The sequence below is a fragment of the Mustela nivalis genome, assembly GCF_964662115.1.
Source record: "Mustela nivalis genome assembly, chromosome: 5".
NCBI classification, from domain to species: domain Eukaryota; kingdom Metazoa; phylum Chordata; class Mammalia; order Carnivora; family Mustelidae; genus Mustela; species Mustela nivalis.
In genome coordinates this window covers 33,459,133-33,479,390 of record NC_139024.1, presented here as the reverse complement: position 1 = coordinate 33,479,390, position 20,258 = coordinate 33,459,133, and the positions used below count along the sequence as shown (strand labels likewise).

The 20,258-nt window shown below is 36.5% G+C and overlaps 1 protein-coding gene across 2 annotated transcripts in view; it reads right to left on the bottom strand.

The window, feature by feature from the left end:
• The window catches only part of MMS22L (MMS22 like, DNA repair protein), a 130,045-nt gene that overhangs the window by 37,696 nt on the left and 72,091 nt on the right, over positions 1-20,258 (bottom strand). For both annotated transcript variants that reach the window (XM_082731892.1, XM_082731891.1), the window contains exon 15: positions 3,566-3,759. In XM_082731892.1, the coding sequence (XP_082588018.1) occupies positions 3,566-3,759 (194 nt within the window). The remainder of the gene's footprint in view (positions 1-3,565; positions 3,760-20,258) is intronic.

The window sequence follows — 20,258 nt, the reverse complement described above, 5'->3', positions numbered from 1 at the left end:
TGACCCTCACTACCTTCATGCCTCATCTTTCCCTTTTTAGGCACCTTGACTACACAGTCCACTGTTATACTTGTTTGTGTATACTGTCAATTCCCTTCCTTCTTACTTGAAGAAGTAAGAAGAATCTCTTGATTTGCTGTACTTGTCTGGAAAAAAGTGCCTGTTTCATTCCAACTCTTGGTCTTCTTTTCACACCCACCTACGCCAGTGCCACCTACACCAGTATAAATGGCTGGCAAGCAACCCTGCTGACTGATCTCCCTTTACATTTATGACTCCAAGCTTTAAGTTGGACCCTCGTGCTGGCCAGAATTCCTGCTACATTATTCCAGTGCATGTAGACTTTTATTCCCTACATGTCTACTGCATACCTTCTTTCCTCTCTCCATCATCAGCCAGCACCTCCTCCCATCCTCACTTCTAGCTGATGGCCTTCCTTCCTACTTTACAGAGAAATGAGAAACGTCAGCAGAGAACTACCACAAGCTCCTGCCACGTCTACCCAGGTGCCTCCACCTGGGCCAGATCCTCTGACTTCTCTTTTGCTACTACAGATGATCTGAGGCCAAATCCTCTAAGGGATCCATTTCTCTTGGGGATTAAAACACAAGAGATTCTCTTGCATCATCAAGTTTTCCCTCACTCCAGCACATTCCTGTCAGGTCTATAAATATGCTGAAATTTCTCCTGTGTTATTAAAAAAAAAAAAACAACTCTTTGACCCCATACCTCCTCCTAGCTAATATTCCTTTTTCCACTTCTCTTAAATAGTGATAAAAAGATTTATCTACATTTGCAGTATGCAATTTATTTTCTCACATTTTCTCTTGAATCATCTTCAATCAGACCTTTGCTTCTAGCACTATATACCCAAACTCCTTTTCAATGTTAGCACTGACCTCCTTTCTTTCTTAATCCAATGACCAATCTCAGGCCTCATCTTACTTGATCCATTAACAGCATTTGAGCAATTTATGACTTCCCCTTCCTTGAAATGTTCTGTCAGTTGATTCCCAGGGCACCACACTTGGTTTTCCTCTTGCTTTCCTGGCATTGCTTTGCAGTCTCCTCTCTTGGTTCATCATTTTTAATCCTACAAATCTGAACACAGGACTATCCTGGAGCCCAGTCCTTAAACTTCTCTTTTCACCAACTTACTCTATCAGCGATCTCATCCACTTCATAGTTTTACTACTTATACATAGTTTCTCAATTTAATGTCTTCCCTGAACCCTACACTCATTTATTAAGTGCCTGCACAACATCTTTTCTTAGATTCTAGTGGATATCTAAAAGAAAAAAAAAAGGTCCAATATCAAAGTCCTAGTCGTCCCTGCTACAATTTTCCTCATCTCGGCATATAGGGGATTCTCTATTCATTCTACTTATCATATCCTACCCACTTTAACATTCTGTCACCTCTGTCTTCCAAAATACTTTATCTTCAGATTGGAAATCTGACCACTTCCTACCACCTGTCCTATCGTGTTAGCCCAAGCTGCTCAGTTCTAAGGTGTTGCAGTCGCTCCCTAACTGGCCTCCCTACTATCTGTTCTCAGTCTCACATCCAGAAGAATGCTCCTCACTCCTCTGCTCAAAACTCTTCCAACAGATTCTAATCTCAAGTAAAAGCAAAAGTGTTTACAACTGCACATGAGGCAGAACACAAGCTAGCTCTCCATTACTTTTTGATCATATCTCTTGACTATTCTCTCTCTCTTTCTTATGCCGCATGACTTTTCATGGCTTCCCTGTGGCCCGGCAAGCACACCAGACATGCTCTTGCCTCTGGACTTGTGCAGAGCCTTGGTCTCTTGCTTCCTTCAGGTTTTTGCTTAAATGGTACTTACTCGGGCCTTCCTGACTATTGAAAATTACCACCTGACTCTGGCATTCTCTATCCCTATCCTCTTTGATATATTTTCATTTTCCACCATAGTACTTATCACCAGGTATTACACATCTTGCTTACTTACTTACCGTTCTCTCCCCCATACTACAGGCTCCACAGGAACATGTAACTTATATGTGAGAAAAGGAATAGCAGTCTTTTTCCCCACTGGTATAGCCACATTGGCAATAAAAGTGGGTGTTCGAGGACTTTTCTTTTTTTTAATGCAGAAAATTTTTCTCTCCTAACCTCTTCAACTCTTTATTTCAAAACAAACCCCAAACCCACACATATTTTACTTTATATGTATATATCATTTACTTTTAGAACCTAGGACAGCTGTGACTAAACATGTGTGGTATCATTTTTGTTCACTGACTGCGAGTCAGGATGATGAACAGAAGAAAGAGAAGTCATGTTGGCTTCTAATGACCGCTTTGGTTAAACTGATTAAATATCAATATTTATTTTCATAGACATTATAGTAGTTGGAAAACTGTTGTCCTGTCACTATTCCTCAATCTGTCATTGCAATGTTTTAATTATGGAAATGTTAGCAGAATTCAAGATCTTTACAATTTATATCATTCAGTCTTTTATGTAGTGTTTTTAGCTCAGTTTTCCATCATTCACACCAGGGTAAAATATAAACCATGGTTTAGATCTTAGGTTTTAAAAAGAAAGCATTACATTCAAATGTATTACACACTTAGAAAAAAAAAAAAGATTTTATTTATTTATTTGAGAGAGAGAGTGAGAGAGGACAAGCAGGTGGAGAGGGAGAAGCAAGCCCCCCTACTGAGCAGGGAGCTTGACATGGGGCTGGATCCCAGCACACTGAGATCATGTCCTGAACTGAAGGGAGATGCTTAACCGACTGAGCCACCCAGGCACCCCTCAATTGCAACTACATACATGTAGTTATCATACTGATTTCTGGCTATTCGAGTACTTCTGCACATATTTTGGGTAAATATCCGTTTGAGAAACATTATGGTCTTTTCTTAGAAAACTGTATATATGCTCATATATTCAAATTCTTGCCTATGATGTCATGTGATTCAGATTCCCTTAAAGCCTAAGGACACGACCTTAGACTAAGAGTCAGATTCATGAAATATTATTAGCTAAAATAGAATCTAGTAAAAGTCAAACAAAGTTCTATATATTTGCTGTTCCCGTGATCTCATCTGCTTGGTGCGGAAGTGGAATTCACACTGTTTTCTTCTGCTCCTCACATAAGTAACTTCACCTGATACCCGGATACCTTTACACACAATGTGAAAATAAAGTATTTGAACTAGAAGAAACCCAATGCTACTTTACTTTCCAAATACTGCACGTATAAGAAAGTTTTATATACAATATTACATATATATATATATATATATACACACACACACATATATATAATATATTATATATATAATATTTTTAAGGTTGAAATTTGTATTTTGTTTTTAGCAAACAAAAACTTAAATTTTTACCTTTACTAAGCGGAAAATAATCGACAAGCCAAAGGGACTTAATTTAACATTTGTAATTCTTTTCCTCCTCCTGGTTGTCCGAGTATTTATTAGACTGTAATAAAAGAGTTTGTCACCAAGCAAACAGAAGAAAAAACTGACAGAGTCTGCAAAATGAGAAGCTAATTAGCAAATTAACAATGCTGACCTGCAGCTGCATCGGCGAGTTCTGAGAGAGGCACTATCTGTGACATCCTCTGACTCTTCAAAAATGAAAAGAAATGTCTCCACAGAGCACGGGCAGCCGCAGCAAGGTGGCGCTCTTTAGCCGATAATGAAGACTGCACAAGGAGGTCCACGTTCTCCTTTTGAAGTTCCTGACACAATTGTTGATGCATACTCCTAGAAAGAAACAAAAATATAGCTAACACCCAACAAACGCTTATAAAAATCTTCCTTAAATACATTTTGGGCTTTTAACATTTATATCATATGAAAACTTGAGGGACCGTTTTATATAATTAAAACCTTTATGCCAAGACATTATGCATTTCTGCTTATTTGATGGATGAATGATGGCATATTAAGCACCATAAAGTTAATGTTAATTACTAATGTCAACCATTAATTATATGCTTTTTAATATGTCAGATCCAAATGAGAAACAGGCAGCTTCAGAATGAAGGTCTGCATTTTGCAACTCACTATGACAAGTGATTTTACTTACAATGTAGACATGAAAACAATTTTTTAAACCTTTTTTTTTTCCCCCAAGAGCTTTAAGGACATAGATGTACCAAGCAGAAAGTAAGTACATCTAACTTGCTTATGAGTGGCATTTTAAATTGAAATATTTTCTTATATAAAACTCTGCCAGATACAATCTTGGTACTTTGGTCTAAAAAGATCCATAATCATTTTCACAGAGCAGACAATAAAAAGTTATTGTTCTCTATAAAATAGTAAAACATGAATTCAATACTGCCTAAAAATTTGATTCAAGGTTTACTTACCTATTTGCTTAATTCAAATGAAAATTTAGACATTTCTTGCAAATCAATCTATAATGAGCTATCACCTCACACCTGTGAGAATGGCTAAAATCAACAACACAAGAAACCACAAGTGTTGGTGAGGTCGTGGAGGGAAGAAAACCCTCATTCACTGAGGATGGGAATGCAAGCTGGTGCAGCCAATGTGGAAAACAGTATGGAGGTTCTTCAAAAAATTAAAAATAGAACTACCTTATGATCCACCAATTGCACTACTGGATATTTACCCAAAAAATACAAGAACATTAATTCAAAGGGATACAGGCATCCCTACATTTATAGCAGCATTATTTACAATAGCCAAGATATGAAAGCTGCCTAAGTGTCCACTGATTGATGAATGGATAAAGAAGATACAGTATGGATTTAATACATAAACACAAACACACATACACAATGGAATATTATTGGCCATATGCAATATACAATGGAACATTATTTGGCCATAAAAAAGAATGAAATCTTGCCATTTGCAATGACATGGACAGAGCTAGAGTATAATGCTAAGCAAAGTAAGTCAGGGAAAGACATAACATCATATGATTTCATTTATATGGGGAATTTAACAAACAAAAAAGGAAAAAAATAGACAAATCAAGAAACAGATTCTTAATCATAGAGAACTGAAGGAGGGAGATGGTTAAACAGGTAATAGGGTTAAAGGAGTACACTTGTAATGGGCACAGCATGATGCATGGAAGTGCTGAATCACTATACTGTATACCTGAAACTGATATAACCCTGTATGTTAACTAACTATAATTAAAATAAAAACTTAAAGAAAATTTAGACATTTCTAGACCTTAACAGAAATATAAGGGGGGGCACTAAGCGATTTTTGTAGTGATCTGGATAAAAGGCGTTTTTGCAATATGCCCAGACATTAATAATTTGATTACTTAAAACTAAATGTACAACAATACATACATACAATAATATTACTCCTATTTTTATTAATGTCGCATCAGATGTGAGTAGATACAAATGTATGGACGGACACCATTCTGAGATAGATTTGCTTTCCTCAGTTAAAGACAAAGCAGTGAAAACTGACAGAGTTGAAGCAGAAGATGTCCTCTGATAGTAGTACTCCATTAAGAAAATACTTAGTTAAAAAAAATTACATTAATTCTAACATTTCTGATGTTTTAAATTAGTTTAGCTAAGGGAAGTGGTTACTCAAAATACTTCTAACAAAAATACAGAACTTAGTACATGCACCTAAAAAGCAATTCCACTGAAAGATCAAACTGGATCTAAGACCATATTTTAGTACTTTTCACAAACCTACACATAAGTTAAAATTTTAAGTAATATAACATGAGAATATTGTGCCCCTTGACACTGGAATTCTTGGATGATCAGGAGGCACTACTTAATACTCCTTGAGGTATTGGGGGGAAAAAGTATATATATGCCTGGGGAAAGAATATCAGAGCAGGCAGTTCTCATAAAAGCTAACCAAATATCTGCTATATCCTCTCTTGTAAAAACCTGCCTGAGATGTTTTCAACTTGAACTAGTGGCTAGAGAACCATTTCAGGTCCTTTAGCTTCGACTAAGTTGAATACTGGATCACTAAAGTCCATTTGGCACCTAACTTAACGGCCTGCATCAAGTTCACGACCACACGTCAACACACTGGAGTCCAAGTAAAATAATACCACCTTTGGCACAACCTACTTGATGCCCTTCTAACGTATACTGGTTTCAAAGAATAATAAATACCTTACTGTACCTGGGGAGGATGAATTGTGCTATTTCTACATAAATAAGTCATTTCTTCACAGACTAAAACCTATTCCCTAGGGAGGGATATCATTTCTGATTATCTCCTTTGTGCCAGAATTCTTTAATTAAAAATCAGAACAATTCTATGAGATAGGTATCAGTAATCCTCTTTATAGATGTTGAAGCTGATAGTGAGAAAGTTAAATATATCCAAAGGTCACATGGCTAGGAAGGGCTGGCCTCATAATCTGAACTTAAAACTGACTCGGAAGCCCATTCTTTCCTCTTACACACTAAGACACACACACTTACTCACCAATACCTACATACTTTAAACACTGACCAATTTTCTTCTCCTCCTACTGGGGCTGAAGAAATTTCAATAAGCCAAAGAAAAGGAGCTTTAAAAGCTACATGTAGCCTTGCCTTGTGAAGAGGTAGGGGCAACACCAGAATTCGGTACTGGGAAAAAACGATAAGAGATATCAAGTAAAATGTATTCAAGGCAGTACTGAAAAAGGCGAAAAAATCTGAATCACTTTCAACCTCTTCAGACCGAAACTTTGACACACCAGGGTGTCTAACTAGGAGTTACTACAGGGATCTGAGTCAGAGGTCTGCAAAAAACAAACCACTAGGTTAAAAAGTTAAATTTAGAGATTACTTCCTCCAAGGTAAGAGAAAACACAGCAAAAAGAACTTCCAATTAAGTGTAAGACATTGACCCCAAAACAGACTTGTTTTGGAAATGTGCATCCACTTTGCATTTTGGTTCCAAAGAAGCTTTATATCCTGGGAATATGCAAAACACTTTCTGCTTGATGGTTTGAATGTTTAAGCAATATCTGTTTGAATAAGAATGATAATCTGCTATTTTACAACAAAACAAAGTTGTTTCAGACCTCATAATAATTTATGTAAACTTGAACAAATCAGAGAGGGACAGATGCAAGAAATGTCAGGGATATACTGTAGGAGGAATGCAAGGAGAGAATGCAATTTCTGCACTATAGCCAAAAGAGTTAGTACTACCCCTTGCAGTCACAGGTGATTTTTTTTTTTTTTTTTAATTACATTTTCTGGATGAGGAAACTAACTACACAAAGACCATGGAAAAATAAGTGTATTATATTACATGTGACTGCACATCTGCTTAAGGTATATTTACAGAAATACAAATACTGAAAGCAGCTCTGTCCCTATAGGTCACAACATAAATAAAACACAAAAAGTATATGAAATATATAAAGACTACGACACAGTTCTAGATGTCATGGCTATTTTATAAAATATTTTCTATCTTCTTCAACAAACTGCAGAAAAATCTGAAAGTAAATTTATTGCACGGAAAGTAAAATGTAATTTTGGGTCAAAACCAAAAAGAAGTATCACAATAGTTATAGAATCTCCCAACACTTGGCAAATTGCTTTGTGTAAAGACAAACTTAACATGGGTTAAAATCATTTTGGAAATACACACATGTGGAACTAGGCATGCATAACCATCTCACTTAGATTCTAAAAGATGCAATATAGTATAGTAGAAAATAAAATTTGCTGCACGTCGGTTATTCAAATTGTAGCTCTCAGAGAAACAAGAGCAACACTGAGCACTCATTGGTATTTACCATGTGCCAAACACCATGTTATGTGTTTTAGAAGCATTATTTCTTATCCTATGAATTAGGTACAGTTACAATTATAATCTTATAAATGGGGAAACTAAGGCAAAAGAAGTAACATGTTGGCTAACATAGCTGGTTATTAGCAGTTACTCAGAGCAGTGTTGACCTTGAAAAAAGCAAGTAATCTCAAGAAGAGCAACAATCATTTATTATATATCCATGGCTAGGTTTATCGTGAAGACTGCACAAAATAACATCCCTGAAAATGTTTAGAAACCTATCACTGCACCATGTAAATACCCTAAGTTTATACACCTGGTTACTATGTCCTCTTAGGCTCTTGTTTGAGCTCTGGTATCCTGCTCTCTTTGCTTATCCTGCTTAACTCATTATGTTTAAGAACTTCCCTGATTGCTGCATCTGACTATTCTTTTGCCCATTTCCCAGGATCTGCTTTCCTGTTTTTATCTTCCCACTACTTCTTGCTGTGATTACATTCACTTATCCATCACAGTCCCCACATCCCCACCCCTCCCCATGGTCCTCCCCATGGTCCTGCAAATTTACTGAGGCACTATCATCTGAGAGGCACTGAGGCTTGCCCCTGCCAGCCTAGTCTCTGCAGCACATTCCTTCCTACCAGTGTAGGCAGGCTCCTGGGAACAATTCCTGGACTACTCTCCCTAGGTTTTACTTCTGATCTTCCTTTGCTCTGGTCTCTCCTCTAACTGGTAATCACAGAACAAGGTATGACATCCTGTATTATCACTTTACTAGTGGTCATTATTACATATGTAGTATTTCTAATATTGTGCCTCAAAATTTAGAGAAAGTCTGTCTAGTGATGGACCTTGTGACCATAGAAAAAGCATAATATAATAAATGCAACTGATAAAAGCTAACAGCAAGGGATTAACAATGATTAATAGCAGAATTCCTTTTTTAGTTCTACTCCAAACCTGGCAATTTTCTTTAACCAATATTTGTAAAAAATAAGATGGTAAGCTCTAAGTTAAAAAGTTGTTTCTAAACCACTACAGATAATTATTTCAAGTATCTGATTTAACTAATAGAAAACTGGATGGGAATTAGATTACTCTATGACCATTTTTAGTTTTGGCTAAACTCACTAAAAAACCTTAGGTATCTTCCATCCTCTAGTCATTCCTGCTCGCCTCTAAAAAAATAGGGCTATAATCTCCTTTACTACCTAGAAAGAATATAACATAATTGAAGTAATAACATTACCAGAAAAAAAAAAAACAAAAAACTCTAGGTTTTTAAAGGTGGAAGTTATCCTAAAAATCATCCAATCCAATCCTGTCTTCAAAAGATAAGGGGGGGGGGGAATACACACACACACACATACACACACACACACACACACACACACACACACACACACACAGAGCTTTCTGCTACAAAGAGACTTCTGCCAAAGCCTCACTATGAGAGAATGGTAGCTGGAGTCCTAAACCCCAATTCTGTGCATGCCCCAATCATCAGGGAGGGGCGATGAGTCAGAAGCGGGGCTGGCAGGCAGCAGCCGGGGCACACCTTGCAATGCTTCCCTGTAATAGCTCAATGCATATGTGTACGTGGAGGAATGGTGAATTGATAGTGATGACTAAGAGAATATGAGAGATCAAGGCTGTTCTGACTACTGAGGGACTATGACAAATAGCACAGCACTGGCAAAGATGCATCCAGACTCATAGAATGAATTCTTAAGAATAAAAGGGTTTCTCAGGCTAAGGAAATTGTCCAAATGAACACCTGTCCAAGAGAGAGAAGACCAGCTTGTGACCCCAGAAAACTTCTGAGACTTCATTTTTCATACGTTAAATGGAAATAAAGGCCTATTATCCTCCATGGAACTGTTAAACTATCAAATAGTACCACCCAGGTAAGACAATCTGCAGACTGTAAGGCAAGTTGATATGTATTTTAGTCACATTTCTACTGCTTCTAACTCCTAATAACCGTGTTCAAGATGCAGTACAGCATCATCTAGGGAGACACGGGCTTTAGAGACAGACATACCACAGTATAAATCCTACTCTGTCAACTACGAGTTATGTGGCCATTTCCTCATCTGTTCCAAGAATTCTTAAGATACTTCCCATAAATGGAACAATTATTGTTGGCCAGAGAATTGACGACTGTTTATTGAGAATATATATGCCAGGCTTATTCTGTTTGTGGCCTTTACTAATTTACTCCTATAGATAATATTATTATCCCCATTTTATAGACAAAAAATCTAAGTACAGAGAGGATAAATAATTTAACTGAGTCCTATTGTCAGTAAGCAGCAGAGCTAGGATTTGAACACAGGCAGTCAACCTAACATCAATGCAACTATGTTATAATTACCTGTTTACTACCCATATAAACAGTGCATGTTTTAAATGTTACACTAATACATTCACTCATTCATATGCTAAGTTCCTAATAAAGGTAGTTGCAAACGAGTATAACACCCAATGCCAGGTGGCAAACCAGTTGCACATACATTAAAGGGCTTAACACTTCTGGGGAGCATAGTTCATTCTATAAGGATCCTCAAAATCTATGAACATGTGGTAATTTTAAAAAGTTCCTCTGACCCATAATTAATTAATTTGCAACTGGGAAAGAGAAAAACCAGAATCCAGTCTTGAGTCTGGTAAACCAAGCATGCTCATTAGCAAAGCTTCCTTACGGTTTTACAGAATAATACTGGTAAGATACTTAAAATAAGTTGCTTGCCACTATCTGCAAAATATGGTATAGCATGAAAATATGTAAAACGTGGTTATATTTAGAAATTTCTCTTTTAATTTTACTAGTCACATTTATAGATGATTATGGGTCTCAAGTCAGTTAAGTTTTCCAAGTGTTATTTCACTTCATTTTATTGCATACCTATAAAAAGGATCTGCCCTGGTAGTTCTCAATCTTGATTATCATCCAAATTATCTGCAGGGCTTTCTAAAACTACTAATGTCCTAGTCTTACTAAAGATCTCCCCGCATCTTCAGGTTTGGGACCTAAACATATTACTTGTTTTACAATTCTGACTCAGTAGGTCTGGGAAGGGACCAGAGAGTTTACATTTCTATTCGGTAGATGCTGCCAGCCCTGATCCACACAGAAAGCTCTCACCTTCCTCACTTTCCTTGTCTATAAAATGGGGACAATAATAGTACGTACAAAACTAAATTAGTTAAAAATCAAATACTTAGAATAGGATTGATAGATATATTCTCAATAAACAGTCTTTGATTTTTTGGTCAACAATAAAAGTCACTTTATTTATTGTAATAATTCCTATTTAATTCTTCTAACATACAAAGATATGGCCATGCAACTAGTAGCCCAGGGACCACACTGAGTAGGCAAGACCATATAAAAGAGAAGTGTTACTAGAGAAGGGTTAAAAACATTCCTCTACTCTGTAGGCAGAAGTGTAAAACAAACTGTTAGTTTTATACCAACTCAGAGAAGAAAGATCATTGAGGGCACCAGGAGAAAATGGGCATGGAAAGGATTCTCCAAGAACAGGTAAGAACTGAGTAAGTGAAAGCAATAAAGTAAAAGCACAAAGGTATACAAAATCGATTCATTTATTCTCTAATTCCACACATATTTTATATGCTCTAGACCGTATGTATAAAAGGTTGTTACAAAGATTCTGCCTTTCTGCCTTTCATTCTATTTTAACGAGAGAGATATAATGAAAGGAACATTATGTGTTAACATTTTAGGTTATGGTAAGATTTATGGATAAAAAGTAATCAAGGCATGAAGATAATGAATGATGAGAACTAATATTTTGACTAGGATGATAAGGAAACATCTACTGAGAAGGTGACATTTGAACAAAAACCTAGAGCTCGCTTTGGCAGCACATACACTAAAATTGGAATGAATGAAAACCTAAATAAGGGAAGGACTTATGGAGGTGGGAGAGAGCATTCTAGGGAGAAGAAACAGCAAATGCAAAGGTGCCAAGGTTGGCAGTTTCATAGGCTCAAGGGAAAACAATTAGGAAGCTAGTTGGCTGTAGTACAATCACCGATAGAAGAAAGAACAGACGAATGCAAAGAGGTAGCTGGGCTCCAAATTGCGTAGGGCTTTGTAAACCATGGTAAGGCATTTGGATAAAATCAGGGTAGGTGACAAGACACAAAAGCAGAAGAGTAAGATAATGTACATCTTAAAAAGGAAAATATAAAAGAAAAAGGTGTTTGGGGGAGGAAAGAAAAAGCAGCCACTATGACTACAATGGATAATTTTTATAGCAACATTAGAAGGCAACACACTTAAGAATGGAAAAGATGGGCACATTTGTTCATTCACAGGCTTTTCTCATTCACTTCACAAAAAGTTACTTAGCACCACCACTGCATCAGATGCCAGAAACACAAAAACAATAAAGGCAGATTCTGTTGTTTAAAAAAAAATTTTTTTTCAAATAAAAAATAATTAAAAAAAAATCAAGATTCCATTTTAAAGGTAGTAAGGAGCCACTGAAGGATTCTGAACTGAGGAATAGCATAATGAAAATAGTGCTTTGGGAAAAATTAATCTGTTAATGGCAAACAGAATAGGTTAGAATAAGAACTGACTAGAGACCAGAGAGACCAATTATGAAGCTTCTGTAAACATCTAGGTATGAGCTAATATGCAATTTGAGCTACTTATGAAGGAAAAAAAGAAAGCTCACAGTAATTATTTGGCATTTAGTGGGGGAGAAAGGAGCAGTCTTTGTTAAGTTTTTGGGGAGGGAAAACGAAAGTCAGGAGGAGCAATTAATTAGTACGGGAAAGTATAATCTGATTTAAAAACAGAAAACTTGTATAACAAATTCCGAAAAGTTTTTGGAAATGTGGACATAGAGTCCAAGAGTACAATTAGACCCAGGAATCACTCTGCCTGGCAGTTCAGCTCATTTTAATGAACATTTCAGTGTGTATTAATCATGTGATGTGCTACATTAGATACTATCAAATATGGTCCTTGCTATCAAAGAATATACAATCAAGTGTTGAGAAAAAGGTATGTACAGAATACAGCACAAAAAGGGAACATTTGTCCAAGTGGGGGTTTGACGAAGACATCTCCTGTAGAAAAATCCATTATAAGTCATGGAAGTTGTGTTAGCTAAATGAAAAAACAATACAAAAAAGTTTTAGGAAATTGAAATAATATGAGTAAAGCATAGTGACATGGTACTGCATGGTATGAGAGAACTCACAAACAATTTACTATTACCAGAAGATGAAAGGTCAAGGAGCAAAAGGACAGAAAAATGAAACTAGAGTACTGATGGAGACCAGGTCAAGAAGAGCCACGCCATCCAAAAACTTAGACTTACAAGTGAACAATTCTTTAACGGAAAGAGAATCAACAGAGACAAAACCAGCTTATATATCTAACATTTATCTGCCTAACAGTTTGTTCCCAATATAACCTAGAGCATATACATATAAGAACTACTCTATACACTTAAAATTTAAACACCCTGTGTAAATGCACAATGCTAATGTTATGACGCTATTTGTCTTTGAAATACTTTCATTTAAAAAAAAAAAAAAACCCAACCTGGTAATAAGTACGAGCATACGGGACTTGGTACATATATAAATATATATAATTCATTACAACATACTATAAATACATATCTTTTGCAAATGGTTACATGCTGTTTTTATGCTCCCATCTACAACAGAACAACCCAAGCACGTCTGACTTAGAAACATTAGCATTATTAGCACAGCACAGTGCGAATGTTCTTAGCAAATGGGCGCTCCACTGCACTGTCCTAAGCTGAATATGTTTACTTTGCTCTGGTGTCTGTTTCTGCCATTTATTCTGTGTTTGGGAGGAGGGTTTATCCTATAATCAACAAGTAATAGTACTGAATTTAACACAAAGAGTTAAAGAAAAAGTATTATGCTGGATAGTAAGATTTAAACTTTATAGCACCTTACATGCCTTCAAGGAAACTCGTGGGGGTAGAGACCACATCAAGGTTTGGGTGAAGTCCTTTATATTATAATAAACTATAGGCAAATGGGTGCCATGACTTAAGGATTTCTAAAAAGAACAAGAAAGCAATCACCAACTGACCATGGCAACTCATTTCCAAAGTGGTAATGTTACAATAACCTCGTACTGCTTGTATTCAGTTAGGGCCTTCGTTTCCAGGAACTTATCCTTTAAATTGAATACCAAGTATGTGGATGTAAGGAATGGATGAAAGCAAGAATGAAAGAAAGAGAGAGAGAGAGATTGATTATGGCCTCAATATAAAACTAGTCAGTTTCCAAGTTTGCCTGCTACCACTACATCACCTAGGAAAGACCATGAGTTATGATCCAGGATCTTTTGTCTTTGATGTTAGAAGTACTGAGAGAGGAGATCCTCCCTGTAAGAAGTCTCACAATAAAATATACACATCTTTGCTAAACTATCTAAGGCTGTCATACTGGTCTTTTGGGATTTTAAATACGATTCTCTTCCTCTTCAACTGTAAACAGACAGGTATAATTGAGTAATCATACATGCATTGGATCTTATCTAAAACAGTGAGTTATGCATAGAATTTTCATACAAGAAAAAGGGGGGGAACCCTTAGGAACTGGTGGCTAAAAAAGAAAATCAGATTATAAATAGTTATTTGTAATATAGGTAGGCAACGATATAAACAAAATATTTATGGAAAATGCCTTCATTTTGGAACAGAAATCATCAATCTATCAAACCTAGCAACACCAGAGTCAATAATATCTGGTGATATTAAACACATCTCACAGTCTTTAATCTTTTTCTTCTTGTGTGTCCCATCTCTGCTCTACTGCCCTTGAGTTACTCCATCATATATTGAATACTGTGGTAGTTTTAAAACATGGCCACCAGTTCTTTGGCACCCCTAGGACCTGAGAGATCTGTGGCTGCTTTGACTGACAAAGTGTAGCAGATATGACACTATGTGACTCCAAGGTTTATTAATAGAAGGCTGTGATGTTTCTGCTTTGTTTGCCGGAAAAACAGTCTTGGAGCCCTGCAATGCTAGGCAGAAAGTATAGTTACCCTGAGAACACTCTTTGGAGAGGCCATCAGTAGTGTTTGAGTCAACAGTCCTAAGTAGTCCTGCCCTTCCACCGTTACTAGCTCAGACACTGGACATATTAGAGAAGAAGTCACTGGGAACTGGATCTGAGAGCTTCAGCTGGTACAGTCCCCAGCCTTTTGTATTACCTCCAGAAAGAATCATCCTAGCTAAAGCCTCAGACATGGTAGAGCCGAGGGGAGCTGTCCTTGGCTTTGCACATTTCTGACCTGTAGAGTCTGTGAGTATAATATAAAGGTTGTTTTAGCGTTTCATCCACTGTACTTTGGCATGGTTTAATATGCTCTAGAGAACAGGTGTCCACTATATACGAAAGATTATGTAGCAGGGATTCAAAGATGAAAAGATACAGACCTGACCTCAAGGAATTCACACATGGGGAAGGAGAAAAAAAGATTTCTTTTTATTAAAAGTATAACCAAGGGTATCTGCAACAGTGCCAAATGCAGACTTCAGATCAGATTGATCTTCAGCCTCCCAAGAACCATCTGCAATAATCTCAGAAATTCTAGACTTGGTTAGGACAAATGAGTTGCAAGTATAAGGGTCATCTGAAGAAAAGCTACTTCATTTTCCTACCTGTCCAGTACAGGACAGCCATATCAAGCGTGGCCCGAGATATCTTATGCATATTATATTTACACTCAATACATTTTATTCAGTTCTGTTCCTTTCATATTTCATTAATAATTGACAGCTCTTTTTTTGAACTGAGTTTCATTTTAATTTTCCCTAGATATATGGTAGTATATTTGCAAACCTATGGAGACCATCTTTAAAAGCTAATTAATCAAACCATCCTCCAAAAACTGGCCTAACTCTCACCATCTCAGCAGTCTTTTCTGAAAACAACAGTAGACAGTCAGCTCTACTCTCTAACTGTAGCTGGAATCATGATACGGCATCTTACCACGTTGCTACATGGGGAATGTGGCTTTCCTCCAAAAGAATTCAATCATTTTGTTAAAGGTAAAGAAAGACCCAAACATTTTTGAGGTCAGATGTTCCACAACAAGTAAGCTGGGGCTAAATTCCATTTGTGGGCACTTTTTCCTAATTGGTGGTAATAAATTCCTAAAAAGAAAGGGTCTAATGGTAATGTTGACTGATTCTTAACTACATTAACCCAAATGTTCCTGTCACAGTGAAATTTGCTCTATAATTTACTTTAATGGACTAGGTGTATCAATAAATACTAAAAATGTCCAGTCTCTTTTTTTCCCTTCCATTTAAATCAAATCCAACTCTATGTCAACAGATTATACCAATGTATAATTACAATAGCTAATGCATTGGGAAAAGTAGTGTTCTTTGATAAATAATTTTTCTAAAACCTCTTAAGCAATCTGCATCCTCAATATTTCTCTTACACTCAAGAAATACAGTAAATTACACAATCAGACACTACTGACCACTGCCAATTGTGATAATGGACCTAAAACCCTCATCATCAGCTCCCACAGTGACTGTGTTTTCGGATTTCAACTGTCAAGCAAGAGAATCAATAAGTATCCAGGGATGTTTTAGGAAGAATTTTCTTCATTAAAAATATAACCGAACTCTAAGAGAAATAATTGCTTAGTCAACATTTAATATCATGCTAAACCTGGGATATATAAGACTTAAAATTCTGTAATACCCTTGAAATTATCTGTGATGTTTTGTGTATATGTTTATGACAAGAGAGACTATTGCTTTCATGAGAGTCTCATAAGGGTCTGCCTCAGCTGAATGAGCTTTACTAGTAAGATCTTGTCCCTTTTCTTCTACCGCTTTATAAACATCGTCTTCTAAGTATAAGCTAAGTGCTTCCTCCAGCTTTCTTACCTTGGATCCTGTCCTCCCTCTTTTTTCATTTCCTCACTCTGTGCCTCACCTGTCCCAACAATCCCGCTGGGACCTCTGTGTAGTCAAATATACTAACTTAAAAAGAAAAGCTTAATCTGAATTCTGTACAGAAAAAGCCGTTACTGGTCAATGCATACGATCAATCGCCAAAATAATCAAAAAGAAATAAGAGCATAAACTTGTTTAGAACCGATCTGTATTGAAGTCAATAATTTTCTTAATTTTAACTTCTAGTTACCCCGATACTTAGTTATACACATTTCTCTCAAGAGATACTATTTGTCACCTTTCCTGTAGTTCTTTGAAAGGGATGAAAAGATAGAGGGGGAGAAAGTTTTCCTAAAAGATTACCCATTGAGTCAATGATCTGTGGGGTTATTATGAAGCTCCATTATTAGGGCTGAGAGCCTCAAAGGCTTTTGTTATGTCACTAATTTCTTTCTGCAAGGCTTCAGCAAATGAGCCGATTTAGCCAGTTCTGCATGCTTGGGGCTTGATACATGCTATTTGTACATGACAGGTTTCATCTGTGTAGCACCACTGATATCATTTATCTGCACATCAAAAAAGCTCCTCTCCTGATGTTAAAAAAAAAAAAAAATTATGCATATACTGGGGTAAGAAATGTTAAAGAGGTAAATAAAAAACCCGTGATATCTCATTAAATGAAACCAAACTACTGGAAGATCACCAATTGATTATGAACGTGCAACAGGGCTCTAGGAACAGATACAACACCAAGGAAAGGAAAAACTGGAAAGATCCTTGCTTACAGTGATAAAGTAGTAGGGCTTTGGTAGTAGCCTGTGAATTTTAACTAGAAATGGGAAAAACTAATTTACCTCACAAAAAGAAAACAGCGAAGTTTTATTACCAAAGCTTCATCAAGCTTTATGACCAAAAAAGAAATATTTCAAAATAAATATTAAAACAGTTTCCATTATTTTAATTTTTTTTAAAGATTTTATTTATTTATTTGACAGACAGAGATCACAAGTAGGCAGAGAGGCAGGCAGAGAGAGAGAGAGGGAGAGAGAGAGGAGGAAGCAGGCTCCCTGCTGTGCAGAGAGCCCAATGCGGGGCTCTGTCCCAGGACCCTGGGATCATGACCTGAGCTGAAGGCAGAGGCCTTAACCCACTGAGCCCCTCCATTATTTTTATAGAAGAAAATTAGCTTCTAGAACTTATTCTTATGGGAAAAGATGTTTAGGTTGACTGTTGCTGTGGTTCACAATGAAAAAACCTGCGATATAGCTTGAAGTCTGATAGGAAGGTAACTTCAGAGGACACAGGGAGAAACAGAAAGGTATCCAAATATGAGATGGCTTTGAGTTTAAAAGTAATAATTGGCTAAAAGCACCTGTGCAAAAGATTCCAAAAGGAGGACACAGCCTACATATTTGAATAACAAGGAAATAACATTATTTCTAGATTTCCAGCAGATGATATATAACACATTCTTTTAAGAAAAATCAGTATTTTTCTTTGTGAAGAAGGTATGCATTGAGTTAAAGAGTTTGTTCCCGTAATTCATCATCTTTCAGAACATGAGGTTATGTATTAGGCTCCAATCACCCCCTACTCCAACTCTTCTCAGCATTTGGTAACACAGACAGTAGAGCTAATTTTCTGTCATTCAGGAAGAACTGTTGGATCACTAAACTTGCATCATCATCACCTCTGAAACTCAGTAAAAATCACTGTAAGAACCAATGGTTTATTAGATCGAACCCACCATCAACAATGTCAACTCTGCCTGGTCGTGTTAACAGGAAAATGTTTTACGAGTTCCACCACTGGGCATCAATTTAACTTCCAGCACCGGCTATGCTGTAAAACCGTGAACGTAATTTATATGGTGACCTGCGTGTGTGGGAAGCAATATCTAGGTGAAACTTCTCACAGTCTGACAAAATGCTTTGATTTGCACCATTCAGATGATTGAGCAAAAAGAGTTTAAGCAATCACTACCAATAGCCTTTATCTCCAAATGCACTAAAAATTTATTACTCTATGAGTGCAACCTATTGCTTTAGAGCCAGGCTTGATAGAATAGAAATGATTGGATAAATATTACATTTTCAACTGGTACACATCTTGTCCATTAGGTTTAAATATTGGACAAGCTACGTGTTTAAGATAAACATCAGTCTTAGCTGATTCCATCACATAGCACATTTAGAAAGCCTCCAAATGTTTCCATAGTAACATTTTGTGCTTACATATAACTGAGGATACATGCTCATCGCCAATTAGGAGAAAGTAAACTGAGAGACCACTGAACTCTTCTTAAAGAATCTACCTTTGTCTTTTAGTTAGCACTTAATACAGTTGACAGCATTTATACATCTATTGCTGTGTACGAAGCAACCAAGTAATCAATCACTCAGGCAGGAAGGGACATAAATACATGGCTCGCCCACCTATCCTAAATAACAGTTTATTATTCAGACCTTCCTAGAAATTATAAACTAGGCTAGATTCATACTCATGGCTTTTTCAGGAGCTGCCGCTGTTAGCTAAGGGAAGAATATTTACCTGGCAACATCTCTGCCTAAGATCATACACACCTTTAAAGATGGCAATGGGCATTTCTGATCTATAGATACACAAGCAGAGCTGTTGTGATTACTATAATACAACTGTTTAAATGTCATTTCTAGCATCATGGGAGGGATCCAGAGCACACGCTCTTCAATGCTTTGGGCTCCTGAGCAACTACAGTAGCCTTGACTAAACTGATTAACTCAGTGTTACTATTTTCTAATTTGGTTTGATTAGATACCACAAACACTGCAAGGTAAGTAACATCACCGCCAGTTTGGTGATGAAAATATGGATTCAGAGAGGTTAAATAACTTGATCAATAAGTAACAGAAATGGAATTGCAAGCCTGATCTGACTCTAGATCATTTTCTACTGTAAGCCATACTGAGGATCTTTGTTCAAGATGAGACTGTTACAATTAAATCTTTACACCTGAAGGTTTAAGAAAGTATCTAATAGTAAAATAAAACTTAAACACACATAGGATTATTTTTAACAGGTATATCTTTATAATACTTCTAATCATCAGTCTTTCTTCATTAAAGAAATAGACTACTAATCAAGAGATCATCAGACAAAATGAGTATTGGTCATTAACCTTGACAGTGAGTTCCTTTCCTTAATTAAGGTTTCCAGCCATGTTTTCATGCATTTGTTTGCCACACCGAAAAAACAACTGCAGTGTGCAAAATGGATATAAAGCAAAAACTTGCTATTTAGAAACAAATCATCCTATATTCTATTCACAAAACCATGTGTTATAGTACAAGAAGAGACTAAAGCATTTAACTTGGAATGCCTTAGCAAGATCTTTTAAGCTGTTTTTCTTATCTTGTTCTTCAAGATTTGAAACTAGAAAATCCCACTTAACTAGAAAGGAGAAAAGAAAAGAAAGAAGATGTCCCTTTCTAGGGTTAACAGATGCTTTTTGTCAGATTTTAGGTAAGATTAACCTTTTGCTCACAATAGGACTGGTTA